Consider the following 21,869-nt stretch of genomic DNA (forward strand, 5'->3'; position numbering starts at 1 on the left):
TTTTGTTTCAGATTTCCAGCCTCTATGGTACTTCGTTTTCACACAAGGCTGGCTGCTAGCAATTGAGGCAACCAATGAGTGGCCTTTCCATGATACAGCAGTGGCTTGCTTCCAACAGCTTACCTGGAGTATTCTGGAGGCACACAGAAAATGAAAAGGATGATTGCACCCTCAATCTGCGAATGGGAAAGTGAGAAAAGAATGACTGGTTCAGGCTTCTTGGGAATTGGGAGAGAGAGAGTAGGAGAATATGGTGACTGGTATTACTGTGGGGAAGATGCACTCTTTCCTTCCTTAAGCACTTGTTACCAAGGTCGAATGATGTTGGGTTCAGTTGAAGCAGATTCAGAATAAAACAGCCCGAGTCTTATTGCTGTACTGGGAACAAGATTTCACAGGACCTTGTCAAGTAATGTGCAAACCTTTCCTTTTAATTTTGTGGTATTGAGTTTCACCCACAAACAGTGCAAGTTCTTGGATTTCAAACCTTTATACTCAGGAAAGACACTGTCATTCCAATAGTATGGACTGAAGTCAGCCAAGAGCTGAGGTAAAAGGGCAATGAGCAAACTTTATGAGATTACTCATTCCCTCTCTTCTTGTGAATCCAGAAAGAAATTTAAACTGCAAAGATGATGCCTGTTGCTTATTATTTTGGCATTTTTTTCAATTGCACTGTCAAGTGTGTTTGCATTTTTATTCAGTTCTGAATTCTTCTTTCCTTGACTTTGATGAGTACTACCAGAGTGTAAGTGTTGGTTCCATAGTTTCTGACACTGGCGAGAAACTAAATGTACAGGCCCACATCTTGTAGCTGTGTGGGGGAAGGTTGGATCATCACCTAATCAGTGGGAAGTCTCATGGTTCACTGTAACAGTTATTCAACAATTGGTTTTCTGGCTCTTGCACCTATTAGACAAGCTGCAAAGAGTCCTGAAGGAACTAAAACCAACTCTGTATTATCACAGCAACCCCTACCAGCCAGAGCCTGCGTGCAAGTACCAGCTGATCTAATAACATTACACTTGCATTTGGATATTTACTGGAACTTCTCAGTAATTAAAGTAACAAAGCAGCTCACCACCTGAAACCTCGGCTTGCTATTCAGTGCCACTTAAAGGGACACTGTCATCATGAAAAATTGCCTGGCCCAAGTTCTTTCTGTTGGTGCTGAGGAATTGAACTTTACCTTGAGCCAGAATGTCATTATCAAGATCTCCCAGCACAGGTGTAATACGAGTTGGACAGAGAGCAAAATATTCTCTCCTCTGAGCCAGCAGCGTGCATTATCACCATCTGCTGAAAGGCACCCTTTAACTTCACAGAAATTATGGTTGTTTTTGACAGCAGCCATTGTACTTATTGCTGGGGGGTGCAGGTGGTAACAGTGAGTTTCTGGCAATGCTTGGAAAGGTGGATCCTCATTGTACTCTGCAGACATCAGAGAACCCACTTCATTTCTGTTTGTACATTGATGTTCAGAGTGTAGGGTCAGCATTTATTGCCCATCCTTATGTTCTTCTGGGAAAGAGGAGGTGGGTGTTCTTTTCCTTGTAACACTTTGATACAACTGAGTGGGGAGTGGCTTGTTTGACCACTTCAGACAGCAGTTAAGAGTCAGCCACATTGGCGTAAGACAGGAGTCTCATGAATGCTAGACCAGGTAAGGAGAGCACATTTCCTTCCCTAAAGAATATTATGAATGTACTGCTTCTTTTTATAGCAAGCCACTTTTTCTGATGCCTATTTATTTTATTTGGAGAGTTTAGTTTTTAAGTACTGACTTCAAATCCCAAGACTCCTTTTGTTAGTGATCTCATGTATGCATTGTGAAGTGTCTTTAGGACGAGCAATGGTTTGATATTATTCATTCCAAGCTGTCCCAATCCTGTCAGAAACTGATCCAAGAATAAAAGATTTGACCATGTGGAACTGGTGTTGCTTGTCAGTGAAAACGTGCAGAGTTATTTAAATGGAAAGAAGTCTCCACTTCATGTGGTTTACCAGAGGAAGAGAAGAATAGTAACAGATCTTCTTAGGAGATTTTGTTTGTCAGTAATTTATTTTATTAGTGAGAGGCAAAGCATTGGCTTTGAATCCTTGTATAGGTGTTGACTGCTTCTGTGCCCTGGAGAGGATGCAAGTGTGGCAAAGCTTTATAGTAATGGATGAGTAGAATAAGCATTTCTATAAATTGTGAAAGTGGAATATTTGAAACAGTTACGCTCACACCCAAGACAACAACACAAATTTGTGTTTAAGCAGCACTCTTAACAAAGCAAGACATTTCAAGATGTTTTGCAGACACATTCTCAAATAATATTTGACATTTAATGAGCCAAGGAGGCAGGTTTTGAGGAGTATCCTAAAGGAGAAAGAAAAGGTAGTGAGGTGAGGGTAAAGAAGGGAATTGTAGAGCTCAGGGCCTTGACAGCCAATGGTAGAGCAGCTAAATTTGGGGCTGATTGAAAGGCCAAGAGAGAGAGGGATGAGTTCATTTGAAAATCAGACTGAGAATTTTAAAATCTAGACCAGAGGGTGATGGTAAAGCCAAAGCAATGAACTTTGTGACTTGGTATTAGTATTGTTGATTACAATGAAAGAATAACAGTGGCTTCAATTGTAGATTAATCTGGTCATTATCAATTTGCTGTGTATGGGACATTGCTATGAGCAAATAGAATGCTGCTTTTCCAAGATAGCAACAGCAATCAAACTTCAAAAATGCTCTTTTTCCCCCTTTTCCTTCCTTAAAACGTAATCTCCCTGAAATTCCACTTGAGATTCTCTTCCCTAAGTTTTAACACGAGACAAGTGAGAGTCCAGGGAAAGGGCTTGAATGTTTTTCCCCATCTCCCATCAGAGTCACAGCATGGGACAAAAAGGAGAAATGAATCAGAGTACTGGGAGTGCGGTGTCACAGCCTAATCTCCCTCTCACACTTTGCACAAAGCACGCCTCTTTCCTCAGGGACTTGTGCTCTATTGAGTGCATGTGCTGTTACTTCCCAGACCAGGGCAGTCCTTGTGGTTAGCAATTAATGTTCTGAGCGTTTTACTGTCCAGACCAGGAAGACTGAACATATTTTGTCGGAGGGTCGGTTTGTTGACCGCCTTGAAGATTTTCCATTTGTCCTTTGTCCAAAATCAGATGGCTGCCAGCTGGATCTTGACATTTGGCTTTATGCAGTATAGTTTAAGGGTGGGGCTAGGTAAACCAGGATGGCAAAAAGGGGAAGGATGGAGTTGCAAGTCTGAGCAGGGTCAAGATGGAGATGGATCCAGTACCTAGAAGATGAACCTGGAACAGTCTATATGAAGCCACGGTGCCACTGGACACCACTGTATCACCAAACATGTCTGCGAAAAAAAAATAAAGTTACCATTGGAAGTAATGAAGCATAAAGCATTGGATGGGAAAGCAAAACCATATTGCAAAAGAGTTGGCAGATCATGTTAGCAGCAGCCACAGTGCAGATTGTCCCAAGTGGATAATGTGGCAAAGTGACAGCAGAGCACTTGGAACAGACTGTTCCCATGTTTCTCAGAACTGCCTTCCCTAAAACTCCAATGTTGAGGAGAAAGAGGATTTTTCATAAGAATCGCCTCCATATCAAGGTGACAGCCTTTGGATTGGCAGCAACTGAAAGAAGCTGGGTCTGGAGTTCCTATCTTTGCCGAAGACAGATGTAATTTGCATTGAAAATGGTAGAGGGGAAGCTTAATGACCCTGAATTTCCAGTGAGTATTTTGCAGGATGCTCAGAGCTCCTTACTGTGAGGGAGGAAATGTGACAGCAACTGCCTGCACAAGTAATGTGGAAATCCAGATTCCAATGTTAGTGACTCCCTGATTCCAGGCAATGTTTTCCATTGCTCTCCAGTGAAGCGATAAGAAATCAAGGTATTCCTGAACAGAAACAGAAACAGCAATAGCTGGAAACACTCGGCAGGTCAGGTGTATCTGTGGAAAGAGAAACAGTTAATGTTTCAGGTCCGGGAACCTTTGTCAGAACTGGGGAAAACAGAAGAATAAGTTAGTTTTCAGTAAAGAAAAGTTGGGGGAGGCGTGGTAGAGGAAAAGGAATATTTCTGACTTTTGAACGTTTGATGGTAAACAAGCTTTTGAGATGTTGTGCTTTGTTCCACAAGGAGTTTGTGAGTATTTAATGTTGCACTGAGGAATAATTGATTTATAACTACTTGTTTGGTCCTGCAAAAATTATCTTATAAATCATTCTATCTCAATCTTTACTGCAAGCATCTTTATTAAGTATGTTGGCATTCAACCAGGCAATATAAAAATAAAATTAGAAAGTGTGGTATTGGGAGTAATATACTGGCACAAATTGAGCAATTGTTAATAGGTAGAAAACAGAGGGCAAGAATAAATGGGTCATTTTCAGTTTGGGAGGCTTTGATAAGAGGGATGCGCAAGGATTGGGGTTGGGGCCCTAGCTGTTCACAATCTATATCAATGATCAGATGAGGGGATGAAGCGTAGTATATCCGAGTTCGCTGATGATGGAGTGTAGGAAGATGTAGAAAATGTCAAGGGGAACACTGGCAGGTTAAGTGGATGGGCAACGACACAGCAGATGGAATAAAATCTGAAAAAATGTGAACTCATCCACTTTAGTTGAGAAAAAGAAAGGTGTGTATTTTTTAAATGGTGAGAAATTGAAAGGTGTTGGTTATTGAATGTTAGAGCAGGTATAATGGGCCAAATGGCTTACTCCTGCTTCTGTTTCTTCTGTTCATACACAATCATTCACCTAAACCTGCGACTTTCACTTCAAGCTCCTTTCCCTCAACATTTTGTGCCTATTTTTGCTAGCACCTTCATTTTTACCTGCATGTTTTTACATCATCCTGTGATGTATGTCCAGTGCTACTGATTCACAGCATGATGAAAACTTGAATTTTGAGTTCTTCTTCAAGTCCTTTTGTTTGGTCAGCTCATGTAACCCTTGGAGAATGACATCTGCAGATAATATTTTCTTAATGGTTTCTTTTGATGTCTTCTCTGTCTCTATTTTCTCAGGCTGGCTGTCCTACATTTACTACTGGATGTATTGGCTAGTTAAGTATTGGGAAAATTAAAGTCATTACCTTCTGCCCCTGCCACAGACTCCATGCCCAAGACACTGTCCATTCCCTTGGCCATTGCCTCAGTCTGAACCAAACTTGTGCACTTTCAACCTGCTGTCTGATGCTGCACTGAGCTCCTGAACCCACTTCCTCCTCATGACGACCTTCTCCTATGTCCATGATATCCATTGTCTCTAAGCCTGCCTCAGCCTTTTTGCTGTTGAGATCCTTATTCATGCTTTTGTTATTCCAGATTCCACTGCTCTGATGAAAGCTCATTGACCTGAAACGTTAATTCTAGTTCTCTCTGCCTGACCTGCAGAGCATTCTTGGCATCTTCTATTTTTCTTTCAGGTTTCTTTCAGGATGATGCAGCTCTACAAAACTCTGGTTAGACCATACTTGGAGTACTGTGTCCAGTTCTGGTTGCCTCATTATAGGAAGAATGTGGAGGCATCGGAAAGGGTGCAGAGGAGATTTAACAGGATGCTGTCTGGTTTGGAGAGTATGGATTATGAGGAGCGACTAAGGGAGCTAGGGCTTTACTCTTTGGAGAGAAGGAGGATGAGGGGAGACATGATAGAGGTATACAAAATATTAAGAGGAATAGATAGAGTAGACAGCCAGCGCCTCTTTCCCAGGGCACCAATGCTCAATACAAGAGGGCATGGCTTTAAAGTAATGGGTGGGAAGTTCAAGGGAGATATCAGAGACTGGTTTGGGCATGGAATGCGTTGCCTGGGGTGGTGGTGGAGGCAGGTACATTGGTCAAATTCAGGAGATTGTTAGATAAGCATATGGAGGAATTTAAAATAGGGGAATATGTGGGTGAAAGGGGTTAGATAGTCTTAGGCAAAGTTTAAAGGTCGGCACAATATTGTGGGCCAAAGGGCCTGTATTGTGCTGTACTGTTCTATGGTTCTATGGTTCCAACATCCACAATCTTTTGCTTTTCAACTGTTTTGGGACTGGCTTTCCATTATTTCTTTGCTCAATAAGATGACCCATCATTCTTCTAAATAGGGATCTAATTTCTTTAGCCACTCATAATAAATTAATCACACATGTATGCCATGTCCATTCCAGAGTGGTTCACAATTAATCAAAAGAAGTCAAACCTGTTTTTCATTTTTCTTGAAGGAAGGAATTCTACTGCTGTTGTAATGTTCAGCAAATGAATAATCTATGCCATGGGACTGACGTAAATTAATCAGTTTAGGTTAACAAGGTTTGCTTTTGAAGCGATTACACTAAAGGAATGCAGTGTAAGCATCTCGAAGGGAATTCCCGTATCAGTGGTAGGAATCTTTCTCTGCCATGGATGTGTGGATTCATTGCACAATCCAGAGCTTGAGCACAAAATTTAGCATGACTCTCTTGTCCAGAACACTGCACTCTCAGAAGAGATATTGATCTGATTGCTTGTCTGCCCCCTTGGGTACACATAAAATACTACATAAAAGACTGTTTTGAAAAGGTTTCACACTGGGCAATATTCATCTCTCAATTAATATTATTTTAAAACAATATTATTTGGTCTTTGAACTCTTCAGTGTTTGTGGGATATTGGTGAGCATTATAACATTCAGCACAATTGGTAAAGTACTTCATTGTTCTTAAGGCGTTTTGGGATATCCTAAAGTCATGAAAGGCAGTATATAAATGCATTCTTACTTCCTTTGTCCCTTTCAGGCTCTCCTTTGTGCCTATTGTTGGTGATCTAATCTAGGGGCCATCAGCAGGCTCAATAAATTGAATTTGATGTGGGTTTGCAATTAGTTCTAAGTTAGTGTGTGACCTGTTTGACAAAAGCATTTGTCCTCATATCAAAAAGATCTCCATTAGGGTAGGTGTTTTATGGCACTGTTTCTGGGACAGGTGAAGCTGGAATGAAAAGATTTATGTTGAGAATAATGGCTAACTGACAGTAATCGTGATTGCAGAGCTGTAATCTCATCAAAGCATTTAGATGATGATGTTGTAAGTAACCATTATCTGACCTCAAACTCTGAAATAAAATTACTGCCTGACATTACTGGAGGATATTATTTTTATATGATTTGTACAGGAAAGTTCAGGGTTTGTTTATGCAGCACGGATTCATTCCACACTCAGATTACACACAGACTGAGTGCACCAGGCGACAGCATGCCTTGTTCAAGGAGCTGCTCAGATAAGCCATGTTGTTGTCTGATGCACTCAGATGGAGTGTAATGCTATCTAAATTGACCCATTAACAATTGTGGCTTGATCACTGTTGCATTACCAAATTATGATTACAAGTTTAGCTGACGAACCATCAAAGGGCAGATTTTCCTTTTATTGCATTTAAATGTTCAGCTCAGTTCAGCACCTGGAGGATCCAGTGCCTTTCATTGTCAATTCTATGCAATAATCATGTCTTTATTTTCTTCTATTCCTGTAGTGAACATATCCCGTTTCGAATACGCATGTAATAAACACACAGCCTATTTTCTGATAATCATGTTTTACACCCCATTTTACAAAAGCTATGTAATGGACAAACAACTTATTTTATAATACCTATGTTATGAGCATACTTCCCATTTCTGCATCTTAATACACCATACAATTTCCCATCTACCATTCTCTCTTCTCTCCTCTTCCATTGCGTAGAAGATACAGGAGCCTGAGGGCACGTACCACCAGACTTAAGGATAGCTTCTACCCCACAGTGATAAGACTATTGAACGGTTCCCTTATACAATGAGATGGACTATGACCTCACGATCTACCTTGTTGTGACCTTGCACCTTATTGCACTGCACTTTCTCTGTAGCTGTGACACTTTATTCTGTACTGTTATTGTTTTTACCTGTGCTACATCAATATACTCTTTACTAACTCAATGTAACTGCACTATGTAATGAATTGACCTGTAAGATCGGTTTGCAAGACAAGTTTTTCACTGTACCTTGGTACAAGTGACAATAATAAACCAATACCAATATTAATGCAGTTTGCTCTTGTTTGCTTCAAATAGGCTTCAAATAAAGCAGTAGATTACAGAATCTTACCGAAATGTCCACTGCTACAATGAGAGTATGCAGAAATGCATCACATTTTGTTGTCCTTGTCTAGATCTGTAACTAATAAGTTGCAGCAATGTGGTGCTAAGTTATTTGTGTGTACAGTGATGTCATTTTCACTCTGCTAAGCATCACTTTTGTTTCTTTCAGATCCTTCCACACTCTGAATGGGATCATAAGCGTGGTTACCGAGGATCACAGGTTAGTGTTCAGAACAACCTCTGTACCAGCAGGAGAGATATACAGTATCACACCTTCTTTGTAGCATTTAGTTCATACTAGTGAAACAAACAATTCCAAGACAACTCTACATTCAAGTGTATTTTTATTAATTTTTAGTTGTTTCAAGTCTTTACATTGCTATCGAAAATGTTTTTGGTTGATGTTCTTCTAAACATCTACATAATGTTGCAGTACTAAAGCCTTGGTTTGTAACAAGTTCAATTTTTAATAGTAAACTTGAACTAAATTGTGATTTCTTATAAACTGCAATCTGAAGGCTTTTCTTAAATTTCCCAATTGTTCTAGTCACACTTCTATATAACTAATTGATTCAAATAAAATATACCGGGAGAAGACTGGTGCAAAGCTAACATTGTCTACATTTGACAAAGGAGATAGAGTACACCCAAGGACCCCAGGCCAGACCGCTTTACATCAGTAGCAAGAAAAGTAAGCAGAGCTTCCCTTGTTAAGAGAAAATAGAGAACCATTCGGAAGCCATAAATAAAATAATGGGTAATCACCACAGATTTCCAAGGGGAAAGTCTTGCTTATAGAAACTTCTTGAAGATTTTGACCATTTTGTGTTGGAGAGAACAGACAATGAAAATGTAGTATATGCAATGTATTTGGAGTTTTAAAAAGCCTTTGATAAGATGCCACATAATAGACTGAAGAATAATATCAGGGGAGAAAAGACATATTAGCAATTGAGCATGGTTAAGTGTTGTTTATAATATTTTAGTCAGAAATCAGAGGTGCCATAATACATAGAAAAATTTCTAAATGGAGTGGAGAAACAACAGGCTTTGGGACTGTTTATACACAAGTCAATCAAACTTGAAGCAAACCAGAAACCAGGGGTTATTTCTCAAAGGATAACACTGAAAAGTAGAGTGGTTAAGCTATATTTGTATCAGGCCATGTTTAGACCACATGGGGTACCAGGTGCAATTCCGGTTGCTAAGTCATATAAAAGATATGAATCTGGATGTCCAAATGTGTGGGCCTGGAAGGCCATTTTTAAACTGGAGGAAAAGAGAGCTGGCTTTCTGGGGCTGTTGGTCATACACAGTGACTTCAGTTCAAGTACAAGGTTTGTTTGATATCACCCATCAAACTATGCACATTGGGCCTGTCACAATGATACAGCAGTTCCTAACCTCAGGACAAGGGGCCTCTTTCAGCATAAGGTAAGGAGCTGCATCCCATGGGCTTGCTGCCCTAGAGTCCTAGGTGCCTTCCTCCTTCAGATAGATGTCTTTCACTTCCCGCCATTACTGATTAAACCACCACCCCTTCTTCCCACTGCCTGTCCAGGTCCTGTGAGCCCAACGTGATCTGTCTGACACCATCTCTCATCATCGAGACCCATTCTCTGGTCTATACAACATCAGAATGACCACCCCCACGCTATCTGCCCAGCACCACTTCATCTGCTGCTCTGAATGCTCTCAACTTCTGCCTGAACTCACCCCCCCCACCTGTCCACTTTATCATCTACCCCACCCACTGACCCATCACATCCCCTGCACTTCCCTTTGTAACATTCTGTCCAATGCCCCTATCACAATCCTCATTCTGACTCACCCTATGTTCCTTTCATCCAACCCAAAATCTTCTCTCAGACCCAGCTACATTCCATCCTCTAACCCCCTTGAAATCCTCTCTTGGAGCCCCTCACAGTGATCTTCTTCTTGAAAGACAACCCCTCTCCCCCCTTCTTCGCGATGCTCTCACCATCTCACTTACCCACAGTCTCTACAATGAAGTGAGACAACAGAGAAATTTCTGCTGCAAACCTTAATCCTTGTGCATGGTAGATATTGAGGATCTTCAGCAAGAGTTGTTGTGGAAGTATGTAGCTTGGGAAGCCCTCTGTGATTGTCCTTGTGGCACCAGAGAAACTGTTTTTAAAAAAAGATTTTCAAGTCAAATAAATGAACCAGATAATTATACCCAGCAAGCAAAGATAAATAGGCTGGCTCTCCTCTTTGTTGTCTGAGGGATACTACACAGGAAGTCATTAAAAGAGGGAATGTTTCCACTTTGGAGAAGAACAAAATTATTGTACAGGTCAATCTGGAATCTGGAAATCAAACTGGCAATTCAGAAGAAATTTCTTTATCCAGACTGTGGTGTGAATGTCGACTTGCTTCCTCAGGGAGCAGCTGAGGCAAACTATGTGGATATATTCATGGGGTAGCTGGATAATGAACAGAGGACTATACAGATAAAGTTGGGTCAGGAAGCATAGGAAGTTGTTTGAACTGAGCATAAATGCTTGCAGATACTGGTTCAGCCACGTGGCTTATTTTTGTTTTGTTTTCTATGTAATATCTGGAGGGTTTTCTTTGGCTTCTGGACTGACTGAAATGACAAACTTCTTTTGTTATTTTACCCTTTTGTTTTCAGTCTTGATGTTGCATTGGCGAAGATGTAATGGTTGATCTGAGTTATAACAAGAGAAATGGTAGCTATTCCACTCCAAAGTAGCATTCTTTTAGTTATTGTGATTGAATGTGTTCCAGAGAAAAAGAATTAAAGTTGCAAGTTTTTTTTTAGCCTTGGTGGCACCACTAATTATCTTAAACATTTTTATGTGGAATGTTGCCCTGGCATTAATACTCCTCAGTAAGAGCTGCAATGAGTCTTCCAGGATTTTCCACTGCTCAATCCATGTGGACTAAGAGCAAGTACTTAACCTATTTGTACAATAGTGTTATCTGGGACTGGTGTTGTCAATGAGGGATGGCTTTGATGTTTAGTGCAGGTATCTCAGGCCCTGAGTCTAGCATCTCTCTCTCTCTCTCTATTTACATTTCTGTGTATACGCATGATTTGGGACGCATTAACAAGGGCCTTGTCTCAGCTTACGTAATCATTAGGTAGGCAGTCTCTTGAGATCAAGGGTGATCTGCTTCCACTGTGGTTTTGTGTGGTCTGACATGGCTTATGAGGCTCCTGTGACAACTTCAGACTCTTCTGCAGATGGGGGCAGGAGCTATCCAGTGAGGAGGGAGTTAGTGAGCAGGTGCACTCCTTTGGTTGCTTGTCCAGGGCTTCGGTGTGTCCTGGCGAGACGTTCTTGACACCATTTTGAATGCTCCTTCTCCAGTTTGAGCAGTCGTGGATTCCCAGCAGTCAGTATGGATGATGCATTGCTTCAGGGAGGCTTTGAGCACATCCTTGAATCTTTTCCTCTGCCTGCTTAATTATCTCTTCCCATGACAGAGCTAACTTAATATGTCAACTTTGTTTCAACTCACTACATAGTGATTAAGTCCCAAGAGTTGACTTGTTCAATATTATGCGCTTGTGGCTTTAGCAGACGTTGTTCTAACTGATGCACATTATTCACCTGCATACAGTCAGCAAGGGTGTCTGAAAGCTGGATGCACAAATTATGTGATTTCTCCCCTCTTCAACCATCTCACCACCCCCTTCAACTCCAAAAGAACAGTTGAAACCCATGCACAAGCCCTTCGGAAAAGAAAAAATAGTTTTCCTTCTGTCATTTTACTAAAAGATAGCGGAGCCTCGAATTTGCATCGTGGAGACCCACGTTTTGTAGGTTTCCCTGTTCAATCATAAAGAAAACTAAAACTTAAAGGGAAATCAGACTGACTGTTAAGTTTCACAATCCACAATTTTGCTTCTGGGACCTCTACATTCGACACATTAAAACAGAGGAGCTGGGGCATGAACATTGTCATGGAGTACCATTTCCGGATTTTGATTCATGCTGGTATGTATGGTCTGTTGAAGGATGGATCCATGCATGCAGAAGCATGTCATCATAGTGCTTGTGGGGAGGTGCCAGCCCATGGATTCTGCCACTAGAAACTCCCTCAGGTAGGTTTCATAGAACACAGAACAGCACAGAACAGGCCCTTCAGCCCACCATGTTGTGCTGACATAGCTATTCCCTCCTACCTACAGAATGGCCAAATCCCTCTGTCTTCCTCACATTCATGTGCCCACCCAAGCCCCTCTTAGAAACTCCCAGTGAGTTTGACTCCACCACCCTGTCAGGCAACACATTCTAGACATCCACCGCTCCCTCAGTAAAAAACATACCCCTCACATCTGTTCTGAACCTACCCCCTCTCACCTTAAATGCATGCCCTCTGGTATTGGATCACTCAATAATAGGGAAAAGATATTGCTTGTCCACCCTATCTATAGCCCTCATAATTTTATACACTTCCAACAGATCACCCCTCAGCCTCCTCCGCTCCAGAGAAAAGAGCCCAAGTTTGTCCAGCCTCTCCTGATAGCACATGCCCTCCAATCCAGGCAGCATCCTAGTAAACCTCCTTTGCACCCTCTCTAAAGCCTTGACATCCTACCTATGGTGAGGTGACCAGAATTGCGTGCTTTAAAGAATGTCCTTAATTGACTCTTGCTTAGAGTCCCCTCAACCACAGGACCGACCTCCACTCATGCCAATCACCACCATAGTATGTGACCCCAGCTTGATTTTTGTCTCTCCCCCAACCACTAATCTCCTGACCAAAATGGCTCCCATTTCTGCCCACCATCCCATTCCCTAACACCACCCATGACTCCCTGAACCCCGGATTTGACCACCCAAGCAACCTGCCAGCCCTCAACCTTCTGATCCCTGCCTAATGAACCCCGACCAATCCCTGACCTCCAATACCATTCATGCTTTCCAACACTACCCCACCCCAGAATTGTCTGCCAGCCACATACAGTCTGAGCACCAACAGAATTCTTCAGCAATGGGCCCGTTGTATGTCCTTTGGCCTGTCATGCACTGTATGGGCTCCACTCACTTTCTAGCCAGCCATACCCAAATGATCTGATACTGAGGCTCCTTCACATCAGGAAACAGCAGCAAAATTACATTACTGGCTATTTGTTTGCACACCACAGGCTCCATCATCTGGAAAGATTAGATTAAAAGTGCATAAAAAGGCCATCACCTCCAGCTCCCTTTCCAACCATGCACCACCTGACTTGAACATTTATTGTCATCGTTTCATTGTCACCATCAAAGGACTTTGCACCCAGCAGCATTTTGGGAGCATTTTCACCGGCAGTCCAAGAGGAAGCTTCGCCTTCTAACGCCAACCAGCTGTGATTAATAAATGCACATGCCCAAAATGAGTTTATAAAATGTTTGGTTCCAAGCTGCCAAACATATTATTGCATTTGTAATCAGATACGCAATCCTTTCTACCAATGATAATGTTGTCAACACAGCAATTTTTAATACTAATAGATGGTTTATCTTGCACCCATGGGCTGATCGAATAACTGAAGCAGTCCAGATACAGGCAGTGACCCTCCAATGCCATTTCATGAACCATCCATGTGAAGGCAGCAGTGATGCTCATTTCACAAGGTGACCATGCAGCATCCATGTCTCAGTGTTGATCGATCATCTTTCTGCAGTGTGACACCAACAAACTTTCTTGCTAATGATAAAGCCACAGGGACTATTCGTCATTGGACAAAAGTATTTCTCAAGCAAAACACCCAGCCCTCAATACCATTAACGTCTAGCCCATTTCTGTTTCTGTGACTGAATGTGCACGTCAGATAAAATTTCCTACTTGGGTAGTCATTCAGTAGAACCATCTGCCTGGACTACTGGCATTGTTCTAAACCACTGTTGTGTGATTTGAAATGTAAAGGCTCACCATTCACCCACCAGAGTTGCTAAGTATATGATAATATGCAATAGTTCCAACTGCTTTGCTCAGTAGTTTTACAAGATGCTCACACTGCAATAATCAGATTATGTTAGCTTTGTCTCATAGGCATTGGCATAGCATTGTGCAGTGACACAGCAGGTAGTGCTGTTGCCCACAGCTTCCAGCAACCCGGGTTCAAACCCGACCTCTGGTGGTGTATGAGTCGAGTTTGCACGTTCTCCCTGTGATGTGATGAAGGGTTTCGGCCCCAAATGTCAACTGTCCATTTCCTTCCATAGATGCTGGCTGATCCACTGAGTTCCTCCAGTATTTTGTGTGTGTTGCTCCCTGTGACCATATGGGTTTCCTTCCACATCCCAAAGATGAGTTGGTTGGTAGGTTAGTTGGCCTCTGTAGATTGCCCCTTGTGTAGGTTGGTGGCAGGAGAATGAATGTGGGGTGGGGTGGAAGATGAAGGAAAATCATTTTTCTTTCCTGAAGAGCTTGTGCAAAGGTTTCAACTGTTCTTTTGGAGTTGAAGTGGGCAGTAAGATAGTAGAAGAGGGGAGAAATGACGTGATTTGTGAATCCAACTTTTGCACAACCTTGCTATCTGCATACAAGTGAACAAAATATATTAGGCAGAACAATGTCCGATAAAGGAAATAAGTAGGGAAATTGGAAATGAAGGGATTGCTCCATGAGCCAGCAATAGTTAAGTGGGCCAAATGGTCTCCTCCCATGTCATAAGAAAATATATAATTAACAAATAGTGGCATCTTGCATTGTCTTGTGCTTCTCCCTTGGCTCAATAGTGGTTAGCTCCCACTGAAGACACGTCAGCAAATATTTCAGGCTCTATTTAAGTGCAATACTGAGTGAGTGCTGCACTGCCTTAGATACCCTGTTTTGGGTCGTACATTAAACAAAGGCTCACTTACCCTTTCAGTGGATGTAAACGATTCTACAAAGAAGAAAGTCTTGTCAAAATTTGTCTCCAAGTTAAGCTCACAATTGCCAATCTGTTCATTTATTGCATTGTTTGTAGCAATTATTGTAAAAGTGTCCTGCATTTTAAATATTGAAAAGTAGTTTATTGGCTGTAAGATATTTTAGGACATAATGAAGTCCTATTCAGAAAATCCTTCTTCCGTTTTTTTTTAGTGCAGTTTTCTTTTAATAGTTTCATGTGCCGTAATGCTACAGTTTTCTTGTATTTTTCCTGGTTTGGGAGGGGAAAGGTGGAAGGCCTTTGCTGTGAAACTGGATACTCCCACATGCATGTCCTGTGTTGAGTTTTAGCAGCTGCTGAGCACTAAAATCCAAGCTAATGCTGATGATGTGTTGCCAGCAAGGAAAGTGAAAAAGACCCCTTGGCAGTGTGCAAAGAGGAGCAGACAGTCCTTTTGTCCAGGGCAATAACCTCTGCTCTATCACTGCCATCATTTTAACTACTTCTTTGTCTCAGTGCTGTTAGGATTCTGCTGTGTGTAAAATTAGCTTCTGTTTTTGTCCACATAGATTACTTCAAATGTAGTTGATTTCCATGAAGAGCTTTGGGCATGAGAGATGCCATATGGATGTAAGGTTTTCTTGACTTTCTGCTTCTGCAGTACAGACCATGCGTCTATTTTTCATTCCCACTTTCTTTGTTCCTCCAAGAAGATCAGTTAGCTGCAGATAAAATAGCTGATTTTCCACATCTGTGAAAGTGGTTTGACTGAGATCAGTCCAATCAAGGTAATGTCGAATCTTGGATAAATAGAGGGGTGCCACTAATGTGAGGTGGGGCATTTTTGTTTTCTGCATAATATCTGGAGGATTTCTGCGTGGCTTCCAGAATGATAGAAGTAACAAATGCTCCTCATTCTTAACCCTTTCATTTTCAGCTAATTTTATTCCTTCTGCTGAAGGTACTCTCTCGATATTATTGAGAGTATTATTATGGAGAGAGTATTATTAATATAATACTCTCGATATTATTGAGGGAGTACCTTCAGCAGAAGGACTTAAGTGTTTCAAAAAGCTGGTTCAGCACCACCTTCTCAAGGGTGTTTAAGTAACCTGGTTTTGCCAGTGATATCTGCATCCAATTAACATTTTTTTACAAGTTCAACCATATTTATTAACTGCTACCGCTTACATTCTGTGTTATTGGTAAAGAATAATGTTGACAAGTATCCTACAACTCTTCAATACAGTATTAAAAAAAATCTCTTTTAAAACACAGCAAAGGCAAAATTAGCTGGAACTGAATGCTGCTAACATATTTGGCAAAAAGCTTCTGAATTTTTGAGGATTGTTGATGCTTCCCATGACCTGTGAAGGGTCACTTTTACCACTATAAACATTGGTCTCACTTAACGATATGATAAAGTTTGGATTTGTCCCATTTCTCAAATCCATTATTTGCAATAATTTAAAAACCCTCTTGTATAAAGATGTCATTTCCTGATGTAGACGGCCAGCACAGTGGTGCAGCTAGTAGAGCCACTGCTGCACAGCTTCAGGAACCCGTGTTCAATCCAAAACCTCTGGTGCTATCTGTGTGGAATTTGCACATTCTCCTTGTGGGAGCGTGAATTTCCTCCAGGTGCTCCGGTTTCTTCCCACCTTCCGAAGACGTACAGGCTGGTAGGTTAATTGGCCATTATAAATTGCCTCTACTGTGTAAGTGAGTGGTTGTATCTTGGGGGAGTAAAGGGGAAAGTGGGAAGAATAAAACAGGATTAGAGTAGGATTAGTATAAATAGGTGTTTGATGGTCGGTACAGTCTCAGTGGGTTAAAGGGCCTGTTTCTGTGCTGGATGACTCTATGGGGTAAATTATGTAATAACTGTGATATGATTTAAATATCGTAACACCACACTTACACCAAGACCAAAATTCTTACCAACTGCGAGGTAGAAAAGGAAGGAATGGAATGAATTATGTGGGTTAGATTCCCAACGGGGAGCTGAATTTGACTTGCGGCCAATACATCCGATTGGCAGATTTCTCAGCGTTTCCCATTTATTGGTTGTTTCTGGCGTGAAGCTTTGCACCTTGGTCGGTAGATTGGCCAGTTGGGCATGGAGGTCAGCCTTCCTGATTCTCCAGCAGGCCGCTAAATGGGAAAAGCGGAGAAATCTGCCAGTCAGATGTATTGGCCGCAAGTCAAATCCAACTCCCCTATGGGAACCCAACCGATATAATTCATTCCATTCTTTCCTTTTCTACCTTGCAGTCGGTAAGAATTTTGGTCCTTGTATAAATCAGGGGTGTCAAAGTCAGTTTGCATGGTGGTCCTTATCCAATATCCTGATATTGGTGTTGCATCCAGAAAAAATAAATGTGGATACTCTGGGGCAGAAATTGGAATGTGTTTTCCTGACTCTTTAGAGTGAAATAGGAACAATGTATTCCAATTTCTAGGTGACAGGTTTTGTGACTGATCTATACCACTGTTGTATTTGTTCCCATTGTTATGGAGTCATTGATTCTTACAGCACAGAAACAGGTCCTTCAACCCACCATGTCCATGCCAATGATTGTCTTTATCTGTATTAGTCTAATTTATTGCATTTGTTATTAGACCTCCCTTGCAACTGACACAAATCAGCCACTGGTCAATTTGAATTTGAAACAGTTGGGTATCTGGGTTAATGATTGGCAAATGGCTTTCAATCCAGATAAATGTGAGGTATTGCATTTTGGGAGATCAAACCAGGGTAGGACTTGTACAGTGAATGGTAGGGCCCTGGGGAGTGTTATGGAACAGAGGGACCTAGGAGTGCAAGTGCCTAGTTCACTGAAAGTGGCATCACAGGTGTTTGGCATGCTGGCCTTCAGTCAGGGCATTAATTATAGGAGTTGGGAAGTTATGTTGCAGTTATATAAGACATTGATGAGGCTGCACTTGGAGAGTATTGTGTACAGTTTCGGTCACCCTATTATAGGAACAATGTTATTAAACTAGAAAAAGTACAGTAAAAATTTACCAAGATGTTGCCTGGACTTGGGGGCCTGAGTTACAAGGAGAGGTTGTGTAGACTAGGACTTTATTCCCTGGAACATAGGCAATTGAGGGGTGACCTGATAGAGGTATACAAGATCATGAGGGGCAATAGACAGTGTGAAAACACATCATCTTTTTCCAAGGGAGAGGATACTAAAAACAAGAGGGCATCAGTTCAAGATCAGAGCCGAGAGATTTAAAAGGGATATTATGGGCAGCTTCTTCACACAAAGGGTGGTGCGTATTTGGAATGAGCTGTCAGAAACAGTGGTTGAGGCGGGAATATTAGCAACATTTAAAAGCCATCTAGATAAGGACATGGATAGGAGATGTTGAGAGGGCTATGGGCCAAACGCAGGCAGATGGGACTATCTCGCTGGACAACACAGTTGGCATGGACGAGTTGGGCCAAAGGGCCTGTTTCCATGTGGTATGACTCTGTGACTCACTGCAAGTAAGGACCCTGTCCCTGTTTCAGGATTCTTCTGCAAGCATGCTTAAGAAACTCGGTGGAGTGTGGAATACCACTCCAACTCTGAACATGGGTGGGGAAGAGCTGGAGGTCTTTCTTCGACCTACCAGATGACCCTGCTGTGTTCTTTCAATTGGAAATGCTGATAAATATCATCAAAACCAGCAATAATGGTTGAACGATCACAGAACATGAGCAGTATGTGAGTCACAAAGCAGCTCTGGCACTGATGCAGGAGCACAGTAGGATTTGTTCTACCTCAGTTACTTCCAACATCTGCTGGGCGTGCAGCAGACCTGTGCCAAGATTGCCATCATTGTCTCGGGATGTTTTGCCGTAAATACTGTATAAAGTTAAATGTAGACCACAGCAAAGCAGATTCTGTGCACCAAGTACATGCAGAAACATTATTGGTGGCATTTTTGTCACTGCTCTAGCCTATGTATTAAATTCAGATGGAAAGCAATGTGTGCCATTGTTGACTGGCTCTGCTGCCTATGGCTGAGGTGAGATAGAACACTGTGCATGAGACTGGCGATGAATGTAAGTTAGAGAGTGACCATTCACACTCCCGGAAAGTACATTCCAGATGAACCTAGCACATTTTGTACTTTTGAGTCTGACACCACAAGGCAAAGAAAGGATTCCACTGAAAGTGAGTTGTGAAAAGAGCTATTCATTAAAATGCTCTTGTGTATCATAGCTTCAGGTTCTATTTTCCCCCCAGATTTCACACGTTATGGAGCAACTGTCAATTGAAGCAATAATTATGGCAAAAATAAGTGTTTAGCTTGGTCCTGGGTTCCCCCGAGGTTCACGGCAGTAACTTGACTATTTTGGGGCTTTAAGTCCCTGGATCTTCACAACAAACTGGAGAGAAAAGAACATTTTCAACCAAAGTGGATGAAATGTAAAGTGATTTGTGAGAATGACATTTTTATCACCAGTGTGAAAATTAGCATCCAATTACAAGTTTCACAGAAGTGTGACATAGAACATAGAATAGTACAGCACAGGAACAGGCCCTTCGGCCCACAATGTCTGCACTGAACACAATGCCAAACTAAATCTTTTCTGCCTGTGCATGATCCATATCCCTCCTCTCCTTGAATATTCATGTGTCTATTTAAAAGGCTCTTGAATGCCACTATCATATCTGCTTCCACCACTACCCATGGCAGCCCGTTCCAGGTACCTACCACTCTCTGTGTAAAAAAAAACTTGCCCCGCACATCTCCTTTAAACTTTTCCCCTCTCACCTTAATTGCATGTCCTCCAGTTTCTGTAGAATGTCCTCCAGAACTTCTTCACTTCTATGGCACTTGGTCATCGTCTATAAACGTCAAAGTTCAGTCACCAAGTCATGATGTGTGTTAAGCATTTCTGAACTCATGCCTCATGCTTGGAGTGACACAAGGAAACATAATGGTGGCGGTGGTAGGGGAGAACTTGCCCCTTCTTTCCGGAGCGCAATAAGTGTTGGGCAAAAAGATGTACTCAATGCTTCCCTTACACCTGCTAACACAGCAAGGTGCAAGGCTTTAAGGCAACCAACTATTTTCTGACCATTATTGTGAGCTAGCAACGCAGGAATTATATGAAGAAAATGAAATTAATTAATGTACCCACATCGAGAAACATTCACCAGAATATACAAATAAGTAGAACATACCTTTCCTTTATATATTTCTCAACTTCTGGGTAAAACAATTTACATCCAAATGCTTTTTCTGAAATGTACCTACTTTTGTAGTGTAAGAAACACTTGAACCAATTCATGCACAGCATAATCCCACAAACACAAATGGTGATACACAGTGGTTAAATTGCCAGACTATTGGTATGGATGCAGGGACCTACAATCCAGAGACCCGAGTTCAAAGCCCTCCATGGGCAGCTGTGGAATTTAAATTAAGTTGATATTAAAGAACTAAAAATAAAACTAGTCAGTAGGAAGGTTAACCACTAAATTCTTAGATTGTTGGTTTACTAATGCTGTTCAGGGGAGGAATTCTGCCATCCTGACTCAGTCTAGCCTGTACAGTCATTGTTCCATTTAAGACAGGGATGTGTCCCGAAAAAAAATTATGAAGTTAAAATAGCTGGAAAAATGCCATATGGGCATTTGGTTGGGTATTTCCATAGAGAGTGACATGCAGGTGGTTATAGTGATTTGTAAATTGATGACAGGTCTTCTTCAAGTCTTCTTCAAGTAATGTAGTAAGATCTGTTTGATAAGTGGGAGGGAAGGGTTTGATAGATCTTAGAACAGGATAAAATGTCGGCACAACATTGTGGGCCGAAGGGCCTGTACTATGCTGTAGTGTTCTAAGTTCTATGTTCTAAGTCAGAAGGGGCCATGGTTTCACTTTTGATTTAAAAGGCAGCTCTCCCAGAGTGCAGCACTTTGAAAGTCAAAAGTCGAGTTTATTGTCACATGCACAAGTACATGTATGCACAGGCGCAATGAAAAACTCACTTGCAGCAGAATCACAGGCACATAGCATCAGATAAGCAGCATTCACAAGAAAAACATAAACACAAATTATGCACAATTTTTACAAGAAAGAACACAATCAGAGCAAAAGAAAAGTGTTGGGCAAAAAGATGTGCTCAATACTGCGCTAACACCTGCAAACACAGCAAGGTGCAAGGCTTTAAGGCAACTTTGTAGTGCAAAGTGGTCATAGTGTTGCTATACTGAGGTAGTGATTAGGGTTGTGCAGGTTGGTTCAAGAACCGAACGGTTGAAGGGAAGAAGCTGTATTTGAACCTAGTGGTGTGGGACTTCAGGCTTCTGGTAGCTGCAAGAAGATGGCATAGCCCAGATGGTGGGGATCTTTGATGATGGATGTTGCCTTCTTGAGGCAATGCCTCCTGTAGATACTACTGATGGTGAGGAGGGATGTGCCTATGATGCATTGGGCAGAGTCCTCTACTATCTGCAACAACTTACATTCCTGCACATTCGAATTGCTGTACCAGACAGCAATTTATTAGCACCCATGAATTTAAAGCTGCTGATTCTCTCCACCGCCAAACCCCCAATGTAGACTGGCGCATGTTCGCCCTCCTTTCCCTTCCTGAAGTCAACAATCAGCACTTCAGTTTTACTGACACTGAGTGAGAGGTTGTTGCAGCACCACTCAACCAGGTGATCTATCTCGCTCTGGTACGCTGACTCATCACCACCTGTCATTCGTCCAACAACAGTGGTGTCGTTGGCAAACTTGTATATGGGGATTGGCTGAGATTATGTGTTCAAGTCTTGAGAGTGGGGTGAGAATACTGAGGTGAATGTGTTCTTACTGAGCTAACACCTGAAGTAAGGCAATGGAATCAACATTTTCAGATATGTGCTGGTCACATCTTG

General features: G+C 41.8%; 1 protein-coding gene across 1 annotated transcript in view; it reads left to right on the forward strand.

The window, feature by feature from the left end:
• The window catches only part of pde3a (phosphodiesterase 3A, cGMP-inhibited), a 412,539-nt gene that overhangs the window by 199,824 nt on the left and 190,846 nt on the right, over positions 1-21,869 (forward strand). The window contains 1 exon segment of the mRNA XM_052033932.1: positions 8,290-8,340. Coding sequence (XP_051889892.1) covers positions 8,290-8,340 — 51 coding nt within the window.

The sequence above is a fragment of the Pristis pectinata genome, chromosome 19, assembly GCF_009764475.1.
Source record: "Pristis pectinata isolate sPriPec2 chromosome 19, sPriPec2.1.pri, whole genome shotgun sequence".
NCBI classification, from domain to species: domain Eukaryota; kingdom Metazoa; phylum Chordata; class Chondrichthyes; order Rhinopristiformes; family Pristidae; genus Pristis; species Pristis pectinata.